The sequence below is a fragment of the Camellia sinensis genome, chromosome 6, assembly GCF_055761805.1.
Source record: "Camellia sinensis isolate YWXY chromosome 6, ASM5576180v1, whole genome shotgun sequence".
Classification (NCBI taxonomy): Eukaryota; Viridiplantae; Streptophyta; class Magnoliopsida; order Ericales; family Theaceae; genus Camellia; species Camellia sinensis.
This window is the reverse complement of record NC_138966.1, coordinates 81392724-81417263: the sequence shown is the minus strand read 5'-3', so window position 1 is coordinate 81417263 and position 24540 is coordinate 81392724. Positions and strand designations below refer to the sequence as shown.

General features: G+C 36.1%; 1 protein-coding gene across 5 annotated transcripts in view; it reads left to right on the top strand.

The window, feature by feature from the left end:
- The first annotated feature begins 13348 nt into the window (after positions 1-13348).
- LOC145792728 (E3 ubiquitin-protein ligase RHF1A-like) overlaps positions 13349-24540 on the top strand; it is a 43841-nt gene continuing 32649 nt past the window's right edge. The window contains exons 1-10 of one of the 5 annotated variants that reach the window (XM_082874074.1): positions 13349-13508; positions 15075-15227; positions 17233-17286; positions 17379-17421; positions 22057-22103; positions 22262-22324; positions 22474-22558; positions 22642-22976; positions 23209-23307; positions 23399-23749. In XM_082874074.1, coding sequence (XP_082730200.1) covers positions 17246-17286; positions 17379-17421; positions 22057-22103; positions 22262-22324; positions 22474-22558; positions 22642-22976; positions 23209-23307; positions 23399-23636 — 951 coding nt within the window. In that variant the 5' untranslated portion in view covers positions 13349-13508; positions 15075-15227; positions 17233-17245 and the 3' untranslated portion in view covers positions 23637-23749. Of the gene's footprint in view, positions 13509-14085; positions 15228-17232; positions 17287-17370; positions 17422-22056; positions 22104-22261; positions 22325-22473; positions 22559-22641; positions 22977-23208; positions 23308-23398; positions 23750-24540 lie in introns of those variants that run through there. The other 4 variants (XM_082874073.1, XM_082874075.1, XM_082874076.1 and 1 more) reach the window with 4 other exon arrangements.

Below are 24540 nucleotides of genomic sequence, written 5' to 3'. Positions count from 1 at the left end.
TCTTTCTCCCGATTTTCCCCTTGGCTTGAACCGCCCTCAGTCTGAGTGGGGAAAGTGTCATTCATAGTTTTTGCAACAACAGCGAGCACCTGCTGTTCGTTCAGTCCTCCGGCTTTCAAAACCTCAACAGCCCACGAGAGTTACTCATAGGGATCGATGTCCACCTTCACCTTGTTCTTACCACTCGCCTCAGCTTGGTAGAAGGTTTGGGTTGCTACATCAGAGTGGAGCCCCGTTGTTGTCGACATGCTATTGCCGGAACTTGGGATGGCTTCAGGTTGACTGAGTTCAATTACAATTCGCCCCAATAGTGAGGGCTCTTCTAGCATGAAGTTTCCGGCATAAAATGTGGTCGGTGGCGGGGCCGACATTCCGTAGGCTAGATCAGCCACAGATCTCTGAAGATCAACAATCATTCCTATTACCTCAAAAGCGGTGGGCTCACGGGTTTCAAATAGTTGTGGTTCCCAGATCGGAAGTGCGGCAGGTGACCTGGACGGGTGTGGCATGTCAACATCGGTTTCACCCTGCATGGTGATTCCCTGGTTCAATGCTGCTGCCATGACCACAATCTCTTCTGAATTCTGTGTCATCACGAGTCTGTTGAACTGAACAGAGGTGATGTGACTGGTGACTAACGGATTAAATGGACCGGTAAGCCTTGGCTAGCCCTTTTCTATCTTTCCTCAGCGAAGGAAAATACTGGCTGCTCTGTATTGAATCTCTGAACTGAAAGAGAAAGCAGGCAGCATCTCAGGCCAATTTCACCAGAATAGACATAAGCCTAGCTGAATAATTGTATTCGACCACTGATCACTGTTCTCTAAATTATTGCCCCAAAATTGAATCTGATACCTACAGATATAACTGATTCTCAAAAATGCTGATGCCCGCAAGCCTGATACCCAGACTTGCAAACTGATACATGCATTCCTGTAGAGACACACTCTAAAAGCAAATGAGAGCCAAAACACCCCTATGTTGGGGTAGGGTTTCCCTGTCCTATTTTGTTAGGAGCTAGGGTTTCACTACGTACGCAGCGATTTCAAACAACCTATAATCGGGTAAGCAACCTGTCCTAGTTTGGAATGGTCACTATGGATTCCGATATGCACTAGGTCGAATGGTCAAAAAGGGTGTCCCGGTACAAACCGGGATTGTGTTTCCATCGTGGCAGAGCCCGTAACCGGTCAGCCTTATGGCATGCTTTTCAAAGCAAGCCTCCGGCAAACCGTTCAAGAATAGCAGACGGTAAACACTGTGTCCTAGGCACACCAATGCAAATGCAATGCAAAGAAACTCATAAGTGTAGTTAAAATAAGATATCATGAGTTCGAATCAAGTTCTCTCTTTCCTCAGCAGAGTCGCCAAAAACTGTAGACGTCCCCGAACATCCCGGGAAGGAATTCCGTTTTGTTCATTGGGCTTACTATAGTTCGGACTCAGTGTCACGGTCCTGTATCTAATCTCGCGGAGTGCAATGCAAGACCGATGAATCATCAAAGAGTCCAAATCTGACAAATCGTTTTGAAAAACTGATTTTTTAGAAAGAAGTGCCAAACATGGACTGCTTTGCCAGATACAGAGTCGCCACCTAAATATTTTATTTTAGGCGAATTTAGGAAACCCTGACTCGTGCCTAAGGCCACGTGTCCGTCATCACCAAAGTTGCCTCGGCTCAGAAACTTGGATACGATTGGGGAAGGTCATTTCGTGAGCACCCCCGCTCGTCCGATCAAAGATTAGCCTCTACTAACCACGATATCGAGTTTTGAAAACATTATGTGCTCTTGTTCCGGTTATTAGCCTAGAATTACTATATGATGCACACAACATACAAGTATAGACTGGATCATTTGAGTTGGAACAAAACATTTCATGTTTGTTTATTTGAAAAATGGTTTGATGGTGCTACTCGCAAATAGGCTAAAACGTGGATTTGCCACCCTCAAGTGGGTTTAGGAAAACATGATTTTGCCACTTTCAAGTGGGCTTAAAACTCTCAATTGGTGAATTGTTTCAATTCAAATAACTCAACCTTCACCCACAGGCATTCAGGCAATTATATCATATAAGCAAATAGCCTAATAGTAAGCATGCTATCATGGCAGTCACTCACACGCATGCAAGGATGCTAAAGCATAAATACTTACCGAGTACTCCAAGCGAAAGAAAGAAGCTAATTAGAAACCATGCATTAATCCTAACTATGCTAAAATGCCTAATGCAACACATGCAAAAATGTAACTAAGATAGGCTCGGCTATTCTAAAATGGCATATAAGATGCTACATGTATCATATATTCAACTTGGAATTGAAATACGATGCAGTTAGTATGATGCGCCGAGCCCGGTGCATGCAAAATAGATGAATGGATGCAAACATATGAGCATAAGGATGCTAATTGAAACGTGCCCTAAAGCTAACCATCATAAGCTGGTAAATAAAAGGGAGAAAGACGTGGGGTTGGAAGACATGCATCACACACACACGCACACTTATTACAACATTGCCCTCCTCAGTGTGTTCGAATGAATAGTATAGAATAAACTAACTAATCTAAGCTAATTAAACTAATTATTACACATCATTAATTAATTAACGAATTGACTAAGTAAGTAAGGAAACTAGCATGCAAATTAAACAAAATGAACTGCCTCAGCTCTGTTCCGAATGATAGGGATGCATGTATGCTCAAGTCGCCTTGTCAGGAAATCCATCGCGATACCTCGATTTGCCTCTGTTTACAGCTGGTCCCAGAACACTGTACGAAGTTCCAGAAGGCTGTTGGTTTCCGGTTTGCTGCTGGTTTTCGGTTTGCTGCAACAGAGAGCGAGAAAGGGGCATGGCAAAGTATTTTCAACATATGTGTGCAGGACCACTCTCCCCATCATTGCACAAGCTCCAGGGAGTGTAGTCCTCGATCCTCATGCCACCAATCATGCATCTCGATGCATGATGGCCGAGTAGTCAAATTGCACGACTCAATTGGACATAAATGCACATATAAACAACTAAAACCAACAACTCCGTCATGGATGGTCAAGAGTGTCGGTGACCAGGAATCGAGGCACGTTTGATCACTTGGAGTGTGATACATTTCTCGTTTCCCGTGTTTGGACTAAACCCTACTCCAAACACAATGCAACAAATAGAATGGCATGGCATGTACAAAATGCAACTCTAGTATGCAATCCTAAATGTAAGGCGACTAAGTGATGTAAACATGTAAAGGACGACATGCAAGCATGCAAATGGCATACACAATGCTATGAACTAATCAATGACATACTCAATGCACATGGATTATATGGCATGCATACACAATGCACTAACATACGCGATGTTATGAACGAGGCATACTCAATGCAACGATCGAACATGCAACAACATGGATTATATGGCATACACAATGCAAGATGGACTTAAACCAAGATAGATGGGCCTCGGCCACACCCAAATCAGTGGCCAAACATGATGAAATTAGGCAACAAAAACACATGTGAACATGCACAAATGCAAGGGACCAAACCTAAGGCACCAAATGCAACTCTACCAAAGCATGGCAAGGGATGAAATATGGCATACAATCACACATTTTCCAGCTCTTAAATGACATGCAAGATGGTCCCGAATCATGTAAACACCTCACACAATGCATGCTAGATGGCCCGGATATCGAAGCTAGTGAAATGCATTACACTAGAGGTACACAAAGCAATTCTCAAATGACCCAACCAGCCTCAAAAAGTCCCTATGCAGGTCCAAGACAGTGGGAAGATGGTCTAAAATGATGGCTCAAAATGCATAGAAATGAAACTCATGCAATGGTCCATAAATGAGGTATTCATGCACAACTCTCAAAAACGTTCAAAGAATGGAAAATATGGGAATATGGCACAAGTGTAGGCTCCGAAATGACATGCTGAAAGGCCCCAAAACATGAAAACACCTCAGTATAAGCATGCAATAGGCTTCAAAGCTCAAGTCTAGGCAAGCGTATTACATTACAACCATGCATAGAAAGCATCATTCGACCATGAGGCATAAAAACAGAGCTAAGACAGTCTAAAACATGCACAAAATCAGTCTAAGGCATAGCCAAAAAGTGCTAGAATCAAACACCAAAATAGTATGCAATACAAGCTAGTGAAGAGGGTTTACACTACAAGTATATGAAGCAATCAAGAGGTCACTAAACCAGAAAAATTTAGAGGTATGACATGCCAAATAAAGCCCAAAACTCATTGAAACATGGTCAATGCATGCAAGAATGACATGCTTCTTTGATAGGCTATGAAGAAGATCATTCTACACATGCAAGATGGACACCCAATATGGAAAAACAAGCTTTGGACAGAGCCTATGCAGGTCCTAAAACTCACCTAAAATGGCCTGAAACATGGCTTGGAAGCATGCGAATAAGGGCTCCTTTGTTAGGCCAAATATGCTAGAAATCAAAACAATGAGAGAGAGGGTCACCCCTCCCTGATTTTGGCTCTCAAAAACACATAATAACCACTGAAAATCTGCTGGATTTCAGTGGTCAAAAGGGCAAACAAAGCTCAAAACAAAGGCCTTACTGCATGGCTCAAAACAAGGTAAAATGAAGCATGCGAGGGGGTAGCTGACCCCCAACAGAAAAATGATCTAAAACAAGCATGTTAAGGACCTCAAAATAAGACTTTTTTCAGTTTACACCAAAGTTCAAAAATGCTTTCAAGTATGGCTAAAAGATGGAGCAAAATAAAACTCAAAAGAGGGAATAGGGTGTTACCCTTGTAGCTCAGCAACTCCAGTAGCTTATGGACGAAAAATGCAGCTCCTTAGGACCTCTCAAGACCCTCCAAGAAGATTAGATTGGTGTTAGAGGTGTTAAGCTAAGAGGTAGTGTGTAAAGGGGCAAGAACTTTGCACTTTTCTACTACAGAGTCAGAAAAAGCAACCACTTTATTTTCATTTAAGAATATACATATGAACACCATGACCAATATATAACCAACCCATCAGATTGCAAACAATCATGTGTGTCATTATGTTCCTTTTAGCAAAAGCCTAAGCATCTGTAAGTTGTTATGCTAATTTGGCAGATAGAAAGTTAGTGAATGTAACTTGAATAGTGTAGTGGATATTTTACTAAGAACTAAAGATCTTTCTTCACTACTTCCACAAGATTTCAAAAAAATAAAGTCACAGATCAAGTAAAAGAAACCAAAACAAACTTTGAAATAAAACAAGTCTAATCGCACAAATTAACCTGAGCGTGAAGTGTGCAATCACGCCCAGAAAGCAGAATCGGCAAAGCTTTCTGTTGCACATCTGTAGGCACAACAAATCCAACCTCTTCCACCCTGCATCAAGTTAAACCAACTCTGATCAGTATCCTTCATACGATCCATTTTCAGCACATTTCACAAAGACTTGTATTGTATATTTCTGCAATCCTAGTGTGTCAATCGTCACACACAAAACTAAGAAAATAAAAGCAATCGAGAAAACCATAAAACCAAAACTTGCTTTTGAACCAATTCATTGGTCTATATATTCATCATTCTACTTCAATACTAATCAATTATATGAGAAAAGAAAAGGAAAAATACTTGATTACACTAAGTTTGGTTATTGAGAAAGTAAGAGAACTAGTCGAAAAGGAACATTGTTACACTCAGACCTCATAGTTTCGATTGTTTTGATTAGCAAATATAGAGCGAACCTTAACTAGCCGTTGAAAATCAAAAGAGGTAATATTGCTTACCTTTTCTTTTCCTCTGCTTTCTCAGGTACCAAACATACCCCTTTTTTTAATTTTATTTTATTTTTGGGTAAGACCCATTAGTTTCCCATAAAAGAAAATGATTACCCTCAAAACTTATGGTTTCAATTTTTTTATTAGCAAATCAAGAACAAAACTTGATTAGTAATTAAAAAATAGAAGAAAGAGCTCATATTTCTTTCCCTTTTCCTTTCCCCTATTTTCTCTAGAACCAAACAGACCCATTAAATTCCCAGAAAAAGGAAAATGAAAGAAAACTCGCCTGCGCAATATATGATCTGGAATGTGATCTTCACAGAGTTCTCGGATAGTCGTAGCCCTCTCTAAGATATCAGCTTCGATTCCAACACATGAAGAATCAATAAAAGCTCGTGAATGCCTATGATTGGAATTAGATAGAGAGCTGAGAGTCCGATTTCTACAATTAACGAACCATGAACGAGTACAGTTAGGGTATTGTGGTCTAGGTTTAACAGAGAACCTCCATGAAAGAGCGTACAGCTGAGTTGTAGAGACACAAGCCATGGACGCTCGTAGAGATAGAGGGATGGCAATTTAAACCCAGCCCGACGAGGACCCACTCCCCCATCCTCAATAGGAATGGTTTTTCCCCAAAAAATATCCCCAATGGACCGAGATGGTATTCAAAATTAAATCCCTGATCAATTTCGGGCCAGGGACGGGGATAGCTTTCATAGACCCGCCCCCGCCCCATCCCCGTCCCCGGCCTCATTTCTTCCTGAAGTAAAATTACGTTTGTACCCCTCTCTGTATATATGTGTGTCTCAATCACTGTATAGGTTCACACACACGCACACACACGAACAAAACAAAACACATCGCGCCTCTCTCTCTCTCTACTCTCCCTCACCGCTGCTTGCTCACTCTCTCTCACCGACGCTCACTCACTCTCCCTCGCCACCGCCGTTGCTCCTCACTCACCGCTGCCGTCACTCTTCCCTCTACTCTCTCTCTTATATGTCACTGATTTCAGTCCCTCACTCACTCGATCTTCACAGCGTTGACTTGCACAGCGTCGATCTTCCTCCGCCGATCTCCTCCGCCGCCCTTCTCCGCCCTCCTACGTTTCTCTACTCTATCGATCTCCTCTGCCCCCCTCCTCAGCTCAGATCTGTGAGATCTATTTTTTTTTTTATCTGTTATTTTTTTTTTATCTATAATGATGATCTGCTATTTATTTTTTTTGATCTATTATTTGATGATGATCTATGTTATGTTGTTGATAATGATCTCCGTTGATGATCTATGTTGTTGATAATGATCTCTCCCTCTCTGTTTGGTTTTTTTTTTTTTTTGGTCCGGGGAATTTCGAGGTCGAGGAAACCCAATCCCCGTTAGGGGACGGGGACGGGGACGGTGATAGGTTCCTCGTCGGGGATCGGGGCTGGGGACAGGGAGAATTTTACCATCGGGGACCGGGGACAGGGAGGGTGATCCTTGGCCCCGCTCCGCCCCGCCCCGTTGCCATTTCTATAGAGATTGAAAGAGTGATGGATAAGATCTGCTATAGATGAGAGCATTGGGACCCAGTTGGAGATTTGTTTTGATCAGATGAAAATCAACAGTTGAGGAGTTTTGAGAAACTTGAGGAGTAGAATGGTCCAATCATTAAAATGGAGCGTACGAAGTCGGGAGCTTCTATTTGCACACACCCATTACATTCTATGCATATTCTACTCAATAAATAACTTGTTCGGAATTAGCATTTCGAAAATAAACAACTTGTTCGGAAGTAGAATTCCGAAAATTATCATTTTTTTCGACAGTAGAATTTCAAAAAAAAAATTCATTTTTTCGACATCAAAATTCTGAATGTGTTTATTTGAATTGTGTGTGATGTCTATAATAATAATTTTACTTGGGAATAAAATTGTAATAAAAATAATTATCATTAAGTGTGTGCACAGAGTGGAATGGGTGTGTGCAAATAGAAGCTCCCTACGAAGTCGTTTTGATTGAACTCTGCCGGTCATAACACGTTAAAAGTCGTCGGTCTTTTGGACTCACCCATAATAACGTATTAAAAATAATGGAAAATTACATACAAATGGGAAAGGGGGAAAAAAATTATCAATATATAGAAGGTGCAAGTGTGTTTGTGATTGTACCTTTCAGACATGTTTGATTGACAAAATTAGAGTATAGGATTGAAATTTTTAATCCGTGAGCCCAATAATCCTGTGTTTGTTTTGAAATTCTATTTTAGGATTATTAATCCAATGAATAATCAATCCAACAAATTTGTAAGATTATTAGTAATGGGGTAGGAATGTGATTTTATATCCTAAGTTGAGAAATAAAATAAAAAGTCTCTTTTACCTTTATATATTTTCTTATCCAATACAAATCAAACAATGGATAAAAGGATAATTTATCCTACTAATGGATAGTGAATATCACACTAATTTGATAAGATTATTAATACATTTACTATTAGTCTAGTGAATCAAACATGGCCTTCATGTGTTGATAATTTTTTTTTTTTTTTCTTTTTCCACCTGCATATAGTTCCCTCAAAAGCAATTTTTTTTAAAAAAAAAATTTCATGCATTTTTTTACCTTTTTTTTAAAAAAAAAAATTTACGTGTCTGTGGTAATTTAAGAATATTATTACATATAAATAGAAATATTTTAATTATTAATTTGTAATTAATTTTTAAATTCTACACTGATCTAAAATTTTCGCTTAAAAAAATAATTAAATTCATTTTACTGTTTCATGATTTGGCACTGGAACACTTTATCACTGGTTCACATATAGTTAGAAAGCTCCCATGTAATTTTGTATTAAATTGTCACTGTTAGCTTTTTGGAGATTTTTTTTAGGATTCCTGATATTAAGATTTTATAACATAAAAGACACCCAATATTTTCATAATGTCTAAGGTTGCTCAACATCAATTCAGAGAAAATTCGATCCAGAGAATTTCTCTAGACTTCCCAAAGTATTTTTCTATGTTTTGACCAATTTTCTCTAGTTTGCTCATAATTTTCTCTGTGTTTTTTATCAAACTAGAGAAAATTGAACAACTGCCATTTTCATTTTGACCAATTTTCTTTAGATTGTAAGATATTCAGACAACAACAAACCAGAGAAAATAGAACAACCACCATTTTCATTTTGACCAATTTTCTCTAGACTGTAAGACATTCAGGCAACAACTACCTAAAGAAATTGAACAACCACAATTTTCATTTTGATCAATTTTTTTTGAACTGTAAGATATTCAAATAACAGCAAACTAGAGAAAATTGAACAACTCCCATTTTGACTAATTTTTTTTCTAGACTGTAAGACATTCAAACAACATATGCACCAATGTCGATCGAAGGGTTCTTGCTTCTAGTGTACGCATCAAATTATGCACATACAAATAGAGCAAATGAGAGTTACCTCGTCAATTTGAGCGAAATAGATGACGAGATCCATCCAAAAATCAAATCATTATTATTCTAATTTACAATATTAATTGAATTAAGGATGAATTCTAGAAATCAAAACACCAAAAGAAATGAATATCACAACACAACACTTAACCAAACTAGTAAATTTCACAAACAACAAGTGCAATCAAACGAAAAGCAAGAATTTAGTTTTTTTTTTCTTTTGTATATTACCCAAATTTGTATTAAAATCAATGATGTAGATAGACCCTTGTGGTTCTGAAAAAGATCAATTACACAGAGAGAGAGTATAACTGCTTAGGAGATGATGTACTCGGGGATGAAGTTGTTAATGGCAACTTTGAGGTCCGAGAAAGAGAACTCCAAAAAGGAGGGAACTTTGGTGTTTGGTCTGCTAGAAGGCTATCGATGGACGAAAAGTGGGTTTGTGCTTTGTGGCGGCTGTTGGAGATGATAAGTACGTGTGGTGGTTTTGAAATAGCATTGATGGTGATGACGATGATGAAGGAACCATTGAAAACGAAGAGTCATCAATGGCGGTGACGATTGCAGTAGAGATGAAGATGAAGATGAAGATTAGAGTGAAGAGTTGCAGAGGGGAAGCCATGATTCTTGTTTCACTTGTAGAGAGAGAGAAGATGAGGGAGAGAGAGGAGAGAGGATATGACTAAGGGACCTTAGACCATAAAAAGAAATATTGTGGACCTTTCTCATTACTAAAAGTTGGAGAAAGATGTTAGACTAAAATTTTATAGTTTTTTCATCTAAACTAATAGAAGCTATGTCAATGTTATCCCGTTTTCTCTAATCTTAAAATTAGATTAATATATTAATTAAAATAAAATAATTTAAAATATAAAATAAATAATAACTAAGAATTGAAATATAAATATAATTAAATTAAAATTAGATTAACCTAGTAGGAATTATAATAAATAATTAAGAATTTAGAATTAATTTTCATCCAAAATATAATTAAATTAAGATTAAAAGTTAAGAATTATAATAATAATTAAAAAAAATTTGGGTAAACTACCAATAGGTCCTAATAATTGGACTTAATTCCTATCAAGTCCTATTGAAAATAAGTATTGGTAAAATTATCGCTAAAAATAATTTTTTTTGTTACAATTTTTTACATATGTCACTAAAATTGACAATTAGTGACTTTTTTTGTCATGATTTTTATAAATTGTCGCTAAAACTTATAATTAGTGACCTTTTTTTAGAACAAATTTTTCTCATAGGACCTATTAGACAATAAGTCCACTTATTAGGACCTACACATAAGTATCCCTTAAAATTTTTTAATTAATTGTTATTTAATTGAATTAATGTTAGCCATTATAAATTATGCGTATGAGAGATAAGAGAAAAAAAAAAAAAAAAAAAAAAAAAAAAAAAAACAAGGATTTGCGATCATTTTACATTTTTAGTTAACGGTATTAACAATTGCACTTTGGTCCAAAACAATATAGAAACTTCTTGGCTATATTTGAACCATAAAAAGTAAAGTGCTCTGATCTCAAATCACAAGGGGTAAAATAAATGTTGCCTTAAAAAATTGAGATAAACAAGTAGTGAATTTTTTTAATTTATTTTTGTTTTTAAGTTAATAATAATAGAGCAAATTACCAAAACCCCTCTCGAGATTTAACTAAAATACGAGTTCCCCCTGAGTTTTGAAAAATTACAAATTGCCCCCTGAGGTTTATATTTGCATAACAAATTAGGGGGCAATTTGTTATGTAAATATAAACTTCATGGGGTAATTTGTTATATAAATTTAAACCTCAGGGGCGGGATGTAATTTCTCAAATCTCATGGGAGAATCTGTATTTTAGTCAAATCTCGAGGGGGTGTTGGTAATTTACCCTTAATAAAAAGGGGAAAAAATGAATAGATGCAAATTCATTTTTATAACAAATTCAATATTCAAATATATTATTTTATTTTTTTATTATTGATGAACTATCTTTTCTCTGACTTGTCTCTCTAATAATATATATAAAAAAAAAAATTAGAACTGAAGAAAGTGAAATACAAATTCATTTTATTAACCATACTTACATATTTCAATTTTTATTTTCTTTAACAAATTAAAGATCTAAACGTGTCATTAACTTCTTCTTCTCTTTTTTACTTTTCTTTTCTTTTTCTTTTTCTTTTTTTTAACTATCTTTTCTCTAACTCCAATATATCACTAAATTAGCACCACTAATGTTTTCATTATAAATCTTTATAGTTGCACCAAATCATTTAATCTTGTTCTTTGTGTCATCATTTCAAAGCAAATCAACTATGATAATTATACTTTGTTAGGATTTCACTCTGTCTGATTGAGATCATGTTTTATAATATTGGGAAAAGAAAATATATATATTTAAACAATTAAGTTTTATAAACTCAAATTTCAAGGGAAATGTAAATGTCAATTTTGATTTTTTGATAATATAATTACACATGAAGCTACAAATAAACCAATTAAACTAAATAATAGATTTTCTTGGAATTGATTTAAATTTTCAGGATCTATTTCTTAAATTTTTTTAAAAAGCTAGTTTGGGGAAAAAAATAAATTTAATTTAATCAATGAAAGTTATGTTAAAGTAACTTAAATACTTTTAAGTGGATATTTATTTTTGTTTAATCAACCTCTTTTTCACATAGGTCCATCTCACCATATGATTTTTCACATAAAAAAATAAATAGCAATGTCTTGTAAAAGCTTGCACCTAAATTAGTACATTTCAAACTAAAAATCACATTTCCCCATCTTAAAAAAGCACTAAAATTCACAACTTTTTTTACACCTTTTTCTTTTAATTTTTTTTATATTGCTTGTCAGCTACTTTTTCCAAGCCCATATGCTTGGATATGTTATGTGGTGGTTGGTTCACACTTCACCTTCACACCTCATAATTGACGGGAACCTCATCAACTGGAAATTTACAAAATAGAATGATCTAGGTTCATTTTTTACTTATTTTATTTTATTTTTCTTCGTAAGGCATTAAAAATTAAAGAGGAATAAACCTTAAAATGCTACTCCTATAAATAATAATAATAATAATAATAATAATAATAATAAGGCCCTATTTTGATGACAATTCTATTAGTAAAGTCTAGATTTATATATCACATTTTGTGTGACTTTTCAATTATAGAGGGACATGTAATTATTTTATTTTATTTTTAAACAAAATAATGGATTAATTACATTAAGACTCTTTCATTTATTTATTTGTAAACATCAACTTACCCCTCATTTATGAATCAATAAATTTTGACCCCTTCAACTAAAAAATACGATGGTGCTACATGCACCAATTAGTGTACTAACTAACGTACCAATACTAGTTATGACATTATTAATTGATTCCATTCATTATACAAATTACAAAAATAAAAAATGTTTTAAATTATATCATATCATCAATTAGTATACTAGTTAGTACACTGAGTTTATTTGGGAAGTGAGTTGGCTTTTTGGCTATTTTAGTCTAAAACTAAAAAGTCTCGTTTGAGATAGGCTTTTTAGCTTTTTAGACTTTTATGAAACAAAAAATAAAATGATTATGGGTTGGATATAATGTTTTGTCTTATTAGACTAAAAAGTTTATTTTGTTTTTTTATGACTAAAATAACGCCAAACCCAACCCAACCCTTCTTCACAAATGAGTGTTAATTGGCGCATATAATATTATTTAAAAAAAAATATTATTTTCATCCTTTTGAACCAACTTCACAAGAGTTGTATTTATATAATTTTTATAATTACGGGATCAATTTAAACGGATTTATCAATAAAGAGAATAAAATGTTACAAATAGTTGGGGAAGTCCTGATAGAATTAACCCCAATATAATCACGTGTCTCACGGATCAATTACATAATTCATTTTTATTTGATTTCTTTCAATATTTTCTATTTTGGGGAAATTACACAAATTGAGATGCCAAAAAAAAAAAAAAATCTACATATAAATAGATTAAATTTTTTTATAAATTGAATTACTAATATTTATAAAATTTTAAATTAATTTGTAATTATTTTTTGTTGTACTCCCCTTTTATTTTTTACTTTTTGCATTTTCAAAAATAGAAACCATGAAATTAAAAAAAAAAAAAAAAAAAACCTCTTTTTCAAGTTGTTTTTATTATAGTGTGATGATTCTGCACCTATATGTAAAAGAACAGAAGCAAACAGGTCATTTGAATCTAAAGCATGAAGTTGTCTAACTTACCCCTAGTGCAAGTAGAAAAACGGTTGAACCAAAGAAACATGGGGCGCGAACCAAATGGCCTGGCATGTCTTCTTCTCCCTTGCCTACTATTTTCTGTTAGTTTGGAATTTTCTTAAATCTTTGATTTGGTTCATGCTTCCGTCGCGCCCTCTATGTGTTGTGGTTATTTTGTGCCCTCTAGGTGCTGTGCTATTCTTGTTTGTGTTGTCCTGTTACAATATCAATTTCATGCTCACTATGTGTTTGACAATATGCCTAAAGGGCTGCCTTTCTCGTACACACTTGCATATTGTACTAACCATACTGTACACCATCACCGCAAATGATCTGCCAAACAATTAAATATTTAGAAAACAAATCAACACACACCTGGCTTGCAATATGTTAATTCCAGTGCATTGCGACAGAAAAGGATGGAAAAAAAAAAACGCTTTATTAAGAACATTCAACCACATAAAACCAACTAATTGATGCCTTATTTTTTTATTCCCCCCTCCCTAAAACATAAACTAACTGATGCACACCTTGATGGAAAAAGTAACTTTTAATTGAAAAAAAACCCTACCTCCATAGTCAGCAATTTATATGGTTTGGATTAGCAAACCAAGATCTCGATGCTCAAAGGTATTCTATAAACATTCTTTGTATAGTTTCTGAAAGCATTACAGTAACATTCATTTTTAAAAGTCCAAAATTGTTACAAACCTTATAAATAAACTCTTAAGTGATACCAAATGGGCCCTATAGATAGACGAAGAAATTTTTTGCTGCAATATTGGAATTTGATACAGCTCTTGTTTGTAATTATTTTCATATTTTTGTACCCACAAGTATGCAAATTATTGAAGTGAGTAGAATTTTCAAGTAGGTTTCTTGAGCACAAAAAAGTATTTGTGTTAAATTCAATAAGAGTAGAAAAACTCCCTTTTTTTTGTACTTTACATTTTCCAAAATTTCATATAAGTATTTGAGGGAGTTTTCTTGTATCTTACTGAGTAAATCAACATTCATAAACTTATGTATAAATGTAAACATTTGTAGCTTATATGTATAAAAATTATGCTCCTTTTTCAATCATAATGTCATAAATACATTAGAAAATAAGAATTCAAATTGATAAAATTGTGTATAGATATTTTTGTGTATATTTTCTTTGTACATATATGCTTTTCACAGTTTTATTCTGTTTTAACATATTTTTGGTTATTGTTTTCCCCGGTATTTAATCGAAATAGTTTTTTTTCCCTTCACATAAATCATTCTTTCCTTACTGATAACTTCAGTTTGTAAGTCTTTGGGCATGTGATTTGCCAGCTGTGTAGTAATAAACTTTTGAATTTAACTCCGTAAATTGTCCAAGCTTCCCTGCTTCTTTTAAGAGAATTATAGGTTAACAAAATGAGCTGCTATTGTAGAGAAGATATAGACAAATATATAGCATGTAATTCTAAGAGAGGTTGTCCTACAAAGCGGTGGAATTTATCTTTCAACGTGTGGCTCTTGCATGTTTTGTGCCTTCTACCTCGTATGAAAGAAATTGCACCGATATATCTATTCCATGCAATTGTAAGAGAAGAGGCAAAGTTCATCTCTAATATGTGGTTTTGGTTTTCTGTTAAAATTTGCAGATACAGATTCCAGATGCTGTGGATTGGTTGGACCTCCAATTTGGACAAATAGTGTTTTCATGTGCTTTGTATCAAATGTTAAGATGTGGAGGATCCTATATATATAGCTCTTGCTTCTACCATTGGTGTCATCTGCAACAAACAAAATACCTGGTATGTTTTTCTTCTTTGTTCGATACTATCTTCAATGCTATATTTTGTTTGGTTTTTTGCCATAGATTCATGCTTCTGTTTTATTCATTGTGTGTTCCCTTCAAAATTTGCTTACTATGTGCTTGACAATATGCCTACACAAGATATTCACACGTCTTTGCCTCCATAAATTGTCCACCACGTGCTTGTGAATATGTCTAAACCAAAAATTCAATTGTGTTTCCATATCTCATCTCTCAGCATAGCTACAAATACAAAACCATAAAAAAAAAAAAAAATTATTTCCAGTCCTTGGGTATTTATAGTAGGCAAAACCATATTGTCATGCTAGAAAAAAAAAATTGCTTTTGTTCTGATTTCTATACACTTGCAAGATGTTCAAGTATCTTCAGAACAAGAAAACACGCACACACACACAAAAGCAATTTGGAAATCCACCAGGAATTCCAAACAGATTCTTAGACATCCAAAAGATTTCATTAATATTCTTGATTTATGATCCACTTGACAATAAATAAACCAAACAAAGAACCACAAGATCCAAATATGATGAATTTTCTAACACTTTTGAACTAGAATTTCAATTGTTTGGCAAGATCTCATTCCATGGAATAAGTACAAATACAAAAAGATTAAAAAAGTAATAATAAATTAGCTATCGTGTATTTATAATAGGCAAAACATATTATGGTAAAAAAAAAAATTGTTCTGATCTGTATACACTTGCAAGATGTTCAAGTATTTTCAAAAATAAAAAATAAAAAATGGCTCCAATTTATTCTATTGGGTGTGATTGGAAATTAAGTATTGACATTGGGTCTTCAAATCCACTAGGAATTCCAAACAGATTCTTAAAATCCAAAAGCTTCCATTAATACTTAGATTCATTACTAAGGTTGTAAATGACATTCAAATAGCCGAATTCCAATTAGTCAAAGAAGCACTTGATCAATAAAAGAAATTTAAATTTAAAAAAAAAAAGGAAAAGAAAGAAATTGAGAATTCTCAAATCAAAGAGAGTTTTCAAGGAAAAATTGACCTGGATGAATTTACCAATGAATCAATCTATTCCTTGTATTTGACAAATAAATCATTACGATTTAATAGGTCCAACAATATTGTCTAGCAATCATTCTGAATACCTAATGACACATAACATGTCACATATGACACCAGAATGAAGAACAGTAGAAAATTAAAGGCACAAGATCAATGTAGAACAGTATAAAATTAAACAAAAGGAAACAGGCTCTTGGTCATGATTCACAAAGACCTGATGTGGACACCTCCCATATAATAAAGAAAGCATACATCCTGGAGAAAAGCAAGACAATGAACTTCACATATCATACAATCATGTCTTCTCAATTAATTCACTCAAAATTGTTTATTTGAACTTCACATATCATGAACTTTCAATATGGTGGATGCACGATAATTTGATGAGATTTACCTTTGGCTACATGGGTAGATGTTGTGTAGATTCAATTGCCGATTCAAATGTTAATTAAGAATTTTTTTTTTCTCTTGTTAAGAAAATAAAATAAGTTAGAATTCAAGCTGATATAAATTGTGGGTTTGATTATTTAAAATGAATGGCCTGTTGTTTAGCTTGAAACAACAGTGTGGGAGTTTTCATTGTCTTTTACATTTTGGAATGTACATAGCAATGAGTGGATAGACTGCAATAGAATGAATTGACAATAGCTCTTTTTCTCCGCCTTCTTAAAGGCAAAAAGTAATTCCTTGAGTAGTATTCAATCATTATCATGTGGTCTTTTTGAGTTATCCATTTAAATGGAATCTTCCAAATTTGATATTATATAGCTAGTGTATCAATCATTCATAGCTAACTTCTGATTTTCATAGCTTTTGAGTTGTCTTCCAGAGGAATAGCCATGTAGTTGCAATTGTCATGCCGCAATTTGTTATGTACATAATTTTGGGACCTTTTGGAATGATATCTTCCAGTTTGATGAGTGGATTCTGAATTATTTCTTCGCAGGTAGTGATCGAAGATGCAAAGCACTGAAGAGAGGCTGCCTATGGATAAAGTGGAGTAAGCATGGCAATATGAACAATTTATTTCCTTTTGCTCATTGAGATGTAAAGTAATTCAATTTAGAAAGATTGACTAGTGTAGGTTTGCAGCATCATTGGTGGTGATAGAATCACTGTTGAACCCACTCTTAAAGTAAGTCATGTTAGACCTCTCACCATGAATATTTGTTAATTCTTTAACTTTTAGTAATTCTTTTGGTTGAATCCTTGGATTTTACCTCGTCTGATGTAAGCATACATTGCTATAACTGGTTATGCTAGCTATGATTCATCTCTTTTGCATCTTCAAATTATTCTAGTATATACTAACAATGGATTTTGACTGAGTTATTGGCAATTTTTTAGGACGTTGCTCACTAGATATTGGTAGCATCAATTTTTCATTTTATTCTTTATGAATTGGATAGTAGCTCAAGGCACCTTAATTATATTCTAAAAGCATCTTATTCTCAACTAACGCGCATGGCTGTCCAACTAGTTTTTTAAAAACAAAAATGTAAAATAACTGATGTATTATTATTGATTGTATTGATGTTTTACAAGATTGATTAATTACAATTCCTATACAATCTATATATAGAAGAAAATGTGGTAGTAGGTGTAGTGGAGGTGATAGTGGGTTAGGTGAAGTGGAGTGTGTGGTGAAGTGGAGGTAGGTGAAGTGGAGTGTGTAGTGGAGTAGGTGAAGGTAAAGATGGGAAATTCTAACAGCCCCCCGCAAACTCAAGGAGGAGAGAAACTAACCAACTTGAGTTTGGAGAGAGTAACAAAACAAGAAAATACATAAAAATAAAAAAGGATAGGAGACACTGTATGGTCGTGTCAGACACTCTATATATATACGTTGGTGAAGACACTGTATGGGGTGTCATAACGTTGTAGAGGACACTGTATGGTGGTGTCAGACCGATGTAGAAGACAGTTTATGGGGTCATGTCGGACCGTTGTAGAAGACAGTTTATGGGGTCATGTCGGACCGTTGTAGAAGACAGTTTATGGGGTCATGTCGGACCGTTGTAGAAGACAATGTTGTGACAGTTTACAGAGTCTTGTCGGACCCATAAAGGAGCTAACCGGAATCAATGTCGGGACAGTTTACAGAGTCTTGTCGGACCCTTGTAGAAACTAACCGGAATCTATGTCGGGACAGTTTACAGAGTCTTGTCGGACCCATAAAGGAGCTAACCGGAATCAAATGTCGGGACAGTTTATGGGGTCATGTCGGACCGTTGGAAAAGTTGTACCCTCAAAAGGTGTGCCCAATTTTTCAAAAGGCGTGCCATCAAAAGGCGTGCCGGAGTCATCATGGCGAGGCACGTGAGTGCCTTGGTTGGCGTGCCCGTTTGTCGGCGTCAAAAGGCGCGCGATGCGCGTGGCGGCCTCGGCTATAAGACAGAGGCTGAGGCTGAGGCAGAGAAAACGGAGGCTGAGGCTGAGGCAGAGAAAAGCTGCGAGAGATATTCTGAGAGAGAGTGCTGAGAGAGATTCGGTAACACTCTGTTACGAGAGATAGTCTGTAATACTCTTGTGCCCAGAAAATGGCCTCGTCTTCCCGGAGTCTGCTCACTCTCTTTCCCGACCTCAACGAGTCAACAGGAGAGAGAACTGGTGCGGGGGCACTGGAACCTCAACCAAGTACCGCTGGGTATACTCCGTTGAACTTTCCGATGCGGTCTGTGGAGCAAAGAATGGCAGGGCTGTCGGATGTGGAGGCCAATCAGCATACTTTGAAGGCATGTGTGGAAAGCATGACGGCGGTCACAAATTTGTCGAACCGGCTGCAGAGTAGGACAAATGAGGTGCAGTATTTAAACTCCCAGCTGGCTCTGCTCCAACGCATGTATAAGGATGCGCGAGCAGAGATTAGCGTGCTAAGGGCAGAAAACAAGGAGCTGAAGCGGAAGGCCACCGTAATGTTCCGATTTGGAGGGCCGCCATATGCTGCAGTGGAGGAGCAGGGAGTAGTGATCATGCCCAGTGGAGTGGGAAACACGGAGGCAACGCCGGTAAGGGCCGCCCAGGACGGAGGCAAAAAGAAAAGACTGGCGGCAGAGTAGAGAAGAAGTGAGGTCGATGTGTGGCCGCTGCAGAAAAGAAAACAAAGCTGTGGTTGTTGTTGTTTGTTGTTTGTTGTTTTTTTTTTTTTTTTTTTTTTTTTGTGTAAAATTATGATCGGAGTGGATCCCGGAGAGGAATAAAATACGGGTGTTTGGCAAAGCTGTAAATGGTTTGATTTTTTTTTTTTTTTTTTTTTTTTGCTTGTTTAATAAAAAAAAATATATATATATATATAGATATAAAAAAAAAAAAAAAAATAGGGAACAATATGATGTCTGAGAGTATCAATGAAGGTTTAGAATAAAAAATAAAATTTGATGAAAAAAATAAAGTGGGCGGTTGCTGTTCAAAAAAAAAAACAATGGAGGAAAATAAATATAAAAACAAAGAAAAGAAAGTGGGGTTGTTGGAAGAATAAAAAAAAAAGAAAAGGGGTCTCGTTATGGAGGTGCAAGACGGCCAGTGGAGGGAAAAGGAAAAGAAAAAGAAAGGAAAAGAGAGGGTGGAAAGGGAGAGAGAATCAAGAAAGCAGAATGGGGTGGGGCGCAGAGAGAGAGAGAAGAAGTGGGGTGTGTGTGTGGTTAAATAAATAAAAGAAAAAAAAGGGTGTGTAGTGTAAGGATCACAGAGACTGCCTCTACATCTACACACGGGCATCTCTCTCTATTAGCAATGGCTCGGACCAAGCAAACAACACGGAAGTCCAACGGAGGCAAGGCTCCGAGGAAGCAGCTCGCCACCAAGGCCGCCAGGAAGTCGGCGCCGGCCACCGGCGGAGTGAAGAAGTGGAGTTGTATCAGCTTCTGGTGCCAAAGCCGGTGACACTGGATTGGGTGCAACAGAAGCTTGAGGACTAAGAGCAGCACCGGGAGACAAACAAGAGGAATGTAAGAACCGCGTCGAACCACACCCATCTTACTGGACTCCCCAATCTGGTCTCCTCCGATCGAACCGCGTCGAGGACCACCGACAACAATCCGGCGAGCTGGGCCGACGGAGTGGGTTCGGGTTCAACCAACACAAATCAGAGTTATTTGAGGGAAGTTACATTACTCAGGTTCGGCATCGTCGAATTTTCACAGTGAAAAGGGATCGGAAAATGTTTCAACCAGAGGTGAAGGTATGATGGAATCATGGATATGTTCTTCAGATTAGTAATCTTCTTCAGACAAAACAAAAATGAGAACAAAACAATGATGGTGTTTATCATAATACATGAAAGAAACAAGAGGAATGTAAGAAGAAGATGCAGAGGGTCGGAAGGGATGATGCCCACGAAGGTATAAAGAAGGTATGTGTAGAGATCCAGCGGGCGGCCAAGGCGAGGCTGCCGCCCGCCGGTGAAACGAAAGTACTAAGTTGTTAACCTTGCTCTGATACCATGTAAAATAACTGATGTATTATTATTGATTGTATTGATGTTTTACAAGATTGATTAATTACAATTCCTATACAATCTATATATAGAAGAAAATGTGGTAGTAGGTGTAGTGGAGGTGATAGTGGGTTAGGTGAAGTGGAGTGTGTGGTGAAGTGGAGGTAGGTGAAGTGGAGTGTGTAGTGGAGTAGGTGAAGGTAAAGATGGGAAATTCTAACAAAAAATATGATTAATAACTTTTTCGAGAATAAAATTGTCTAATATTGTTGATACAATTTTTGTTTGTTTGTTTGTATTATCTATTTTATTTTTTAAATAAAAAAAGTAAAATTAAAAAAAAAAACGAAATAGCATTTGCTTTTGGAGTTGATTGATTCTACTTCTACCAACCGTCTGAATTGCGGAATTTTCCAGTGTTTTCTGCCCCTTTCTCTTCTTCCTCTTCATTCCTCTCTCTCTCTCTCTCTCTCTCTCTCTCTCTCTCTCTCTCTCTCTCTCTTTTCTTGATCACTGTAAAAATGGCGGATTTTATATCCTCACTCGACAATCCTCCGATGATTTCCTCCGCATCGTCATCCGGAGCTACCGTTGCTGATCACGAGGATGATTTCATAGGCGCATGTAGTATCTGTCTCGAGCCGTTCAACTCACAAGATCCTCCCACTTTATGTTTTTAATTGTTCTGTTTAGTAGAGTCGAAGAATGTTAAATTTGTGATTTTAGGTTGAATTGAATTGAGATTCGAAGCTTCAAACTTGAACAACTCGAGACATGGTCTTTGAACTAATTGGAATGAGTTTATTTGTGAAATAAAATAGCTTAATTTGTGCTCTCACTTTTGAAATCTTGTCACTGATTATCATCGTCTGGTTTGTATATGTTTCATGGAGTGTCAAGTTTGTAATTGGGTTACTTGGTTTCTTTGAATTTTGTGATTCTATGATCTTAGATTGTCAATTTGTGCCTTCTTCTACATATTGATCTATTGTGCTGGATCAGTAGTGGCAATAAACCCTGTTTTTCCATTTAATTTTAGAGTTCAATCGATTGATTTGGCTGGAATTCTGTCATCTTCATCGGATATATTTGGGGGTCAATTATGTTATTCTTTTAAATTTCTATTTTTGCAACTCTTCTTCTCTTTATGATTGGGTTTGTGTCATAAAGTTTTGAATTTATGGTTGTGATATCGAATTTGCCAAATGATTGCTAGTAATTTATGATAAATACTCTTGTCCTGATATTATATATTGGTTGTTCTTGCTCATTTAATAGATAATTACATGTAGGTTCAAGCAAGTATTAATCTATGAAGTCTTGTTCTTTTCACAGGTCACCAACTGTAGACATGAGTATCATCTCCAGTGTTTTCTTGCATGGTAGATGCACTTACTATTTTATTTAGTTTAAACTTGAACTGTCTGAAACTTTAGAACCAATATTTCAGTGATGGCACTTCACACCCATGTGTTCACATGCATGTTTTTTACTTGTACATTGTGTTCGTTTGTTCGTATGGTAACTTGTTTCTCTTCAGGTCACAAAGAAGCAAAGAGTGCCCTATACGTTGGCAGCTTCTTGTCTTGAAGGACCCTTCCAGGTAGATGATTTTTGTGTGGAAAGAATCACATTGGCGCACAAACAATTTGTTGTTGTTAACTCATGAATTTCTTAGTGTCGGTGTCTCAGTGATGAATTCAATCTCATGAAGTTATTATTTATTGCCAATTTTCTTTCTTCTACCTTTAGTCAAGAGCTTTTAGCTGCAGTGGAGAATGAGAGGAATTTGAGGTCAAGGCACAATGCTCACCATGAGGACTATGAAATGAATATTGTGAGTTGTATGGTTGAACTTGAATCTACTTATCCTTCAAATTGGTTATGTTAAATAGCTTGCTAATAAAAATTGTCTCTTAGGATAATTCTTATGGAGATGATTCAGATTTTGGTGAGTGTATTATGAGGCATTTTGCCACCGCAGCACGCAGAGCTCGTTATGTTGAGAGAAGGGGAAGGCCGAGATCTTCTGGTATTGGTCCTCCACTGGTTCTGCTCTCTGTTCCTCCTGGAGATCTACCTCTACCTGATGTGCAGCATATGCGCAACACATCACCAGAAGAATGCCAAACTTCCAGTTATGAGTTTTCGGAGGGTGATTCACCAACATTTAGCACTCTAAGGTCTGTGGTTCCAGAGGTTGTGAATGTGGAACCCAACTCTGTTGGCAACAGAAACGGTTGCAATAAACCCAGGTACCTGCCAGAACTGTTGATCCTTGTATTTTGAGATATATATATATTCGTGAATTAATTTCAATAAACCAAGACACTCTTAACTCATTTCTTATAGTCGATGAATAGTTTTTGAATGTTACACGTGAATGACGGAGTTTGATAATGTAGAAGTTGGTTGAAACCTATTTCTTCGGACTGTTCTTATGCATACATGATTCTATGACTTTCTACATGTTTGGTAATTATTTAGAGTCCTTTGCTGCCCTGAAAGTCCACAGAGACCAAACTCCTCTGAATTTCTTGCTTTCTCGGAGTCTGTTAAATGGAAATTTTCTGTGGCTTCTGCCAGGTATTTTTTTTGGATAGTTTGGTTTCTTTAGGAGCTGATGCTTGCTTGTTTCATTTCTTTGATTCTTGGATGTATGGTTCTTGTGCAACAGGTATAAGGAATCAATCTCAAAAAGTACCCGAGGATTTAAAGAGAAGCTACTTGCCCACAATATCTCAGTCAAAGAATTGGGAAGAGGAGTTCAACGTGAGATGAATGCAGGTATTGCTGGTGCTGCACGAATGATTGAGTGCCTTGATCTTCCCTCAAAACGGACCGGAATTTCTGTTCCTTTATCCAGTTGCTCAACCTCAAACTTCTCGTATAAAGGAAAAGACACTCGAGTGTAATTACTCAGTCTCCTAATGAAAATGCTGGGGAAAGTGTGCATGATATGAGTTCACCTGAATCCCCTCGTGTTCACAGTACCTTCCCAAGTGAATTGGATATTTCTCTCGTTCAGGTTTGTTTACTCTTTAAATCATCTTCTCAATAAACTATTTTACTCAAGTTTTGTTAACAAGCCATTGTCTTAGTCGAGAGCTGATTCCTTCATTCTTTTCCTAATTTTCTTTTTGCCATTTTGGCCCATCAATTTGTTTGTGTAGAACTAGTATGAAATGCTCCATGTTATAGAAATGACAACTGCATAAGATTTGAATGCTTACCATAAGCATAGCTTATTTTCTTGCTATTTTCTCATGCCATTGGGATGAGCTATATATGTCAGAAATGGAATTTCATGTGTGGCATAAGTTTTTATATATTATGTCATTCAATGGTATTAGTTGAATTTCATATGAGAACTTTTGGGTGCCGAATTTGGGGTGCATTGGCTGGCTGGGTTATATAATTATGGGTAAGCTAATAGACATCCCAGCATTTTTGGTCTGCTAGATTGTCGGTAGGGTTTGTTGAGTTTGAGTTGGTGTAATGTAATAACTAAAGCAATCTGATGAGAGAGACAGCATGGCTGAGAAACAGCCAGGAAAAGCTTTGAGATGCTTCCAAACCAGATATTTGTGTCTTATAACCAAATCCTCGAGACCAACATATTGGCATATAGATAGATTGGAGGCTCATCGTTTATCATTAGACTGAGCCTCGAGGATGAGCGATTTTTTTATTTGGTTTGTTTAAATAATAGGCACCATCATTAATTGGCATGCCTCAATCCAAATGGCCTGTTTATTAACAAACACCGTGTCATGGTTACTTATGCAATAATCTCTACTTTGGCCAGCAGGTAGATTC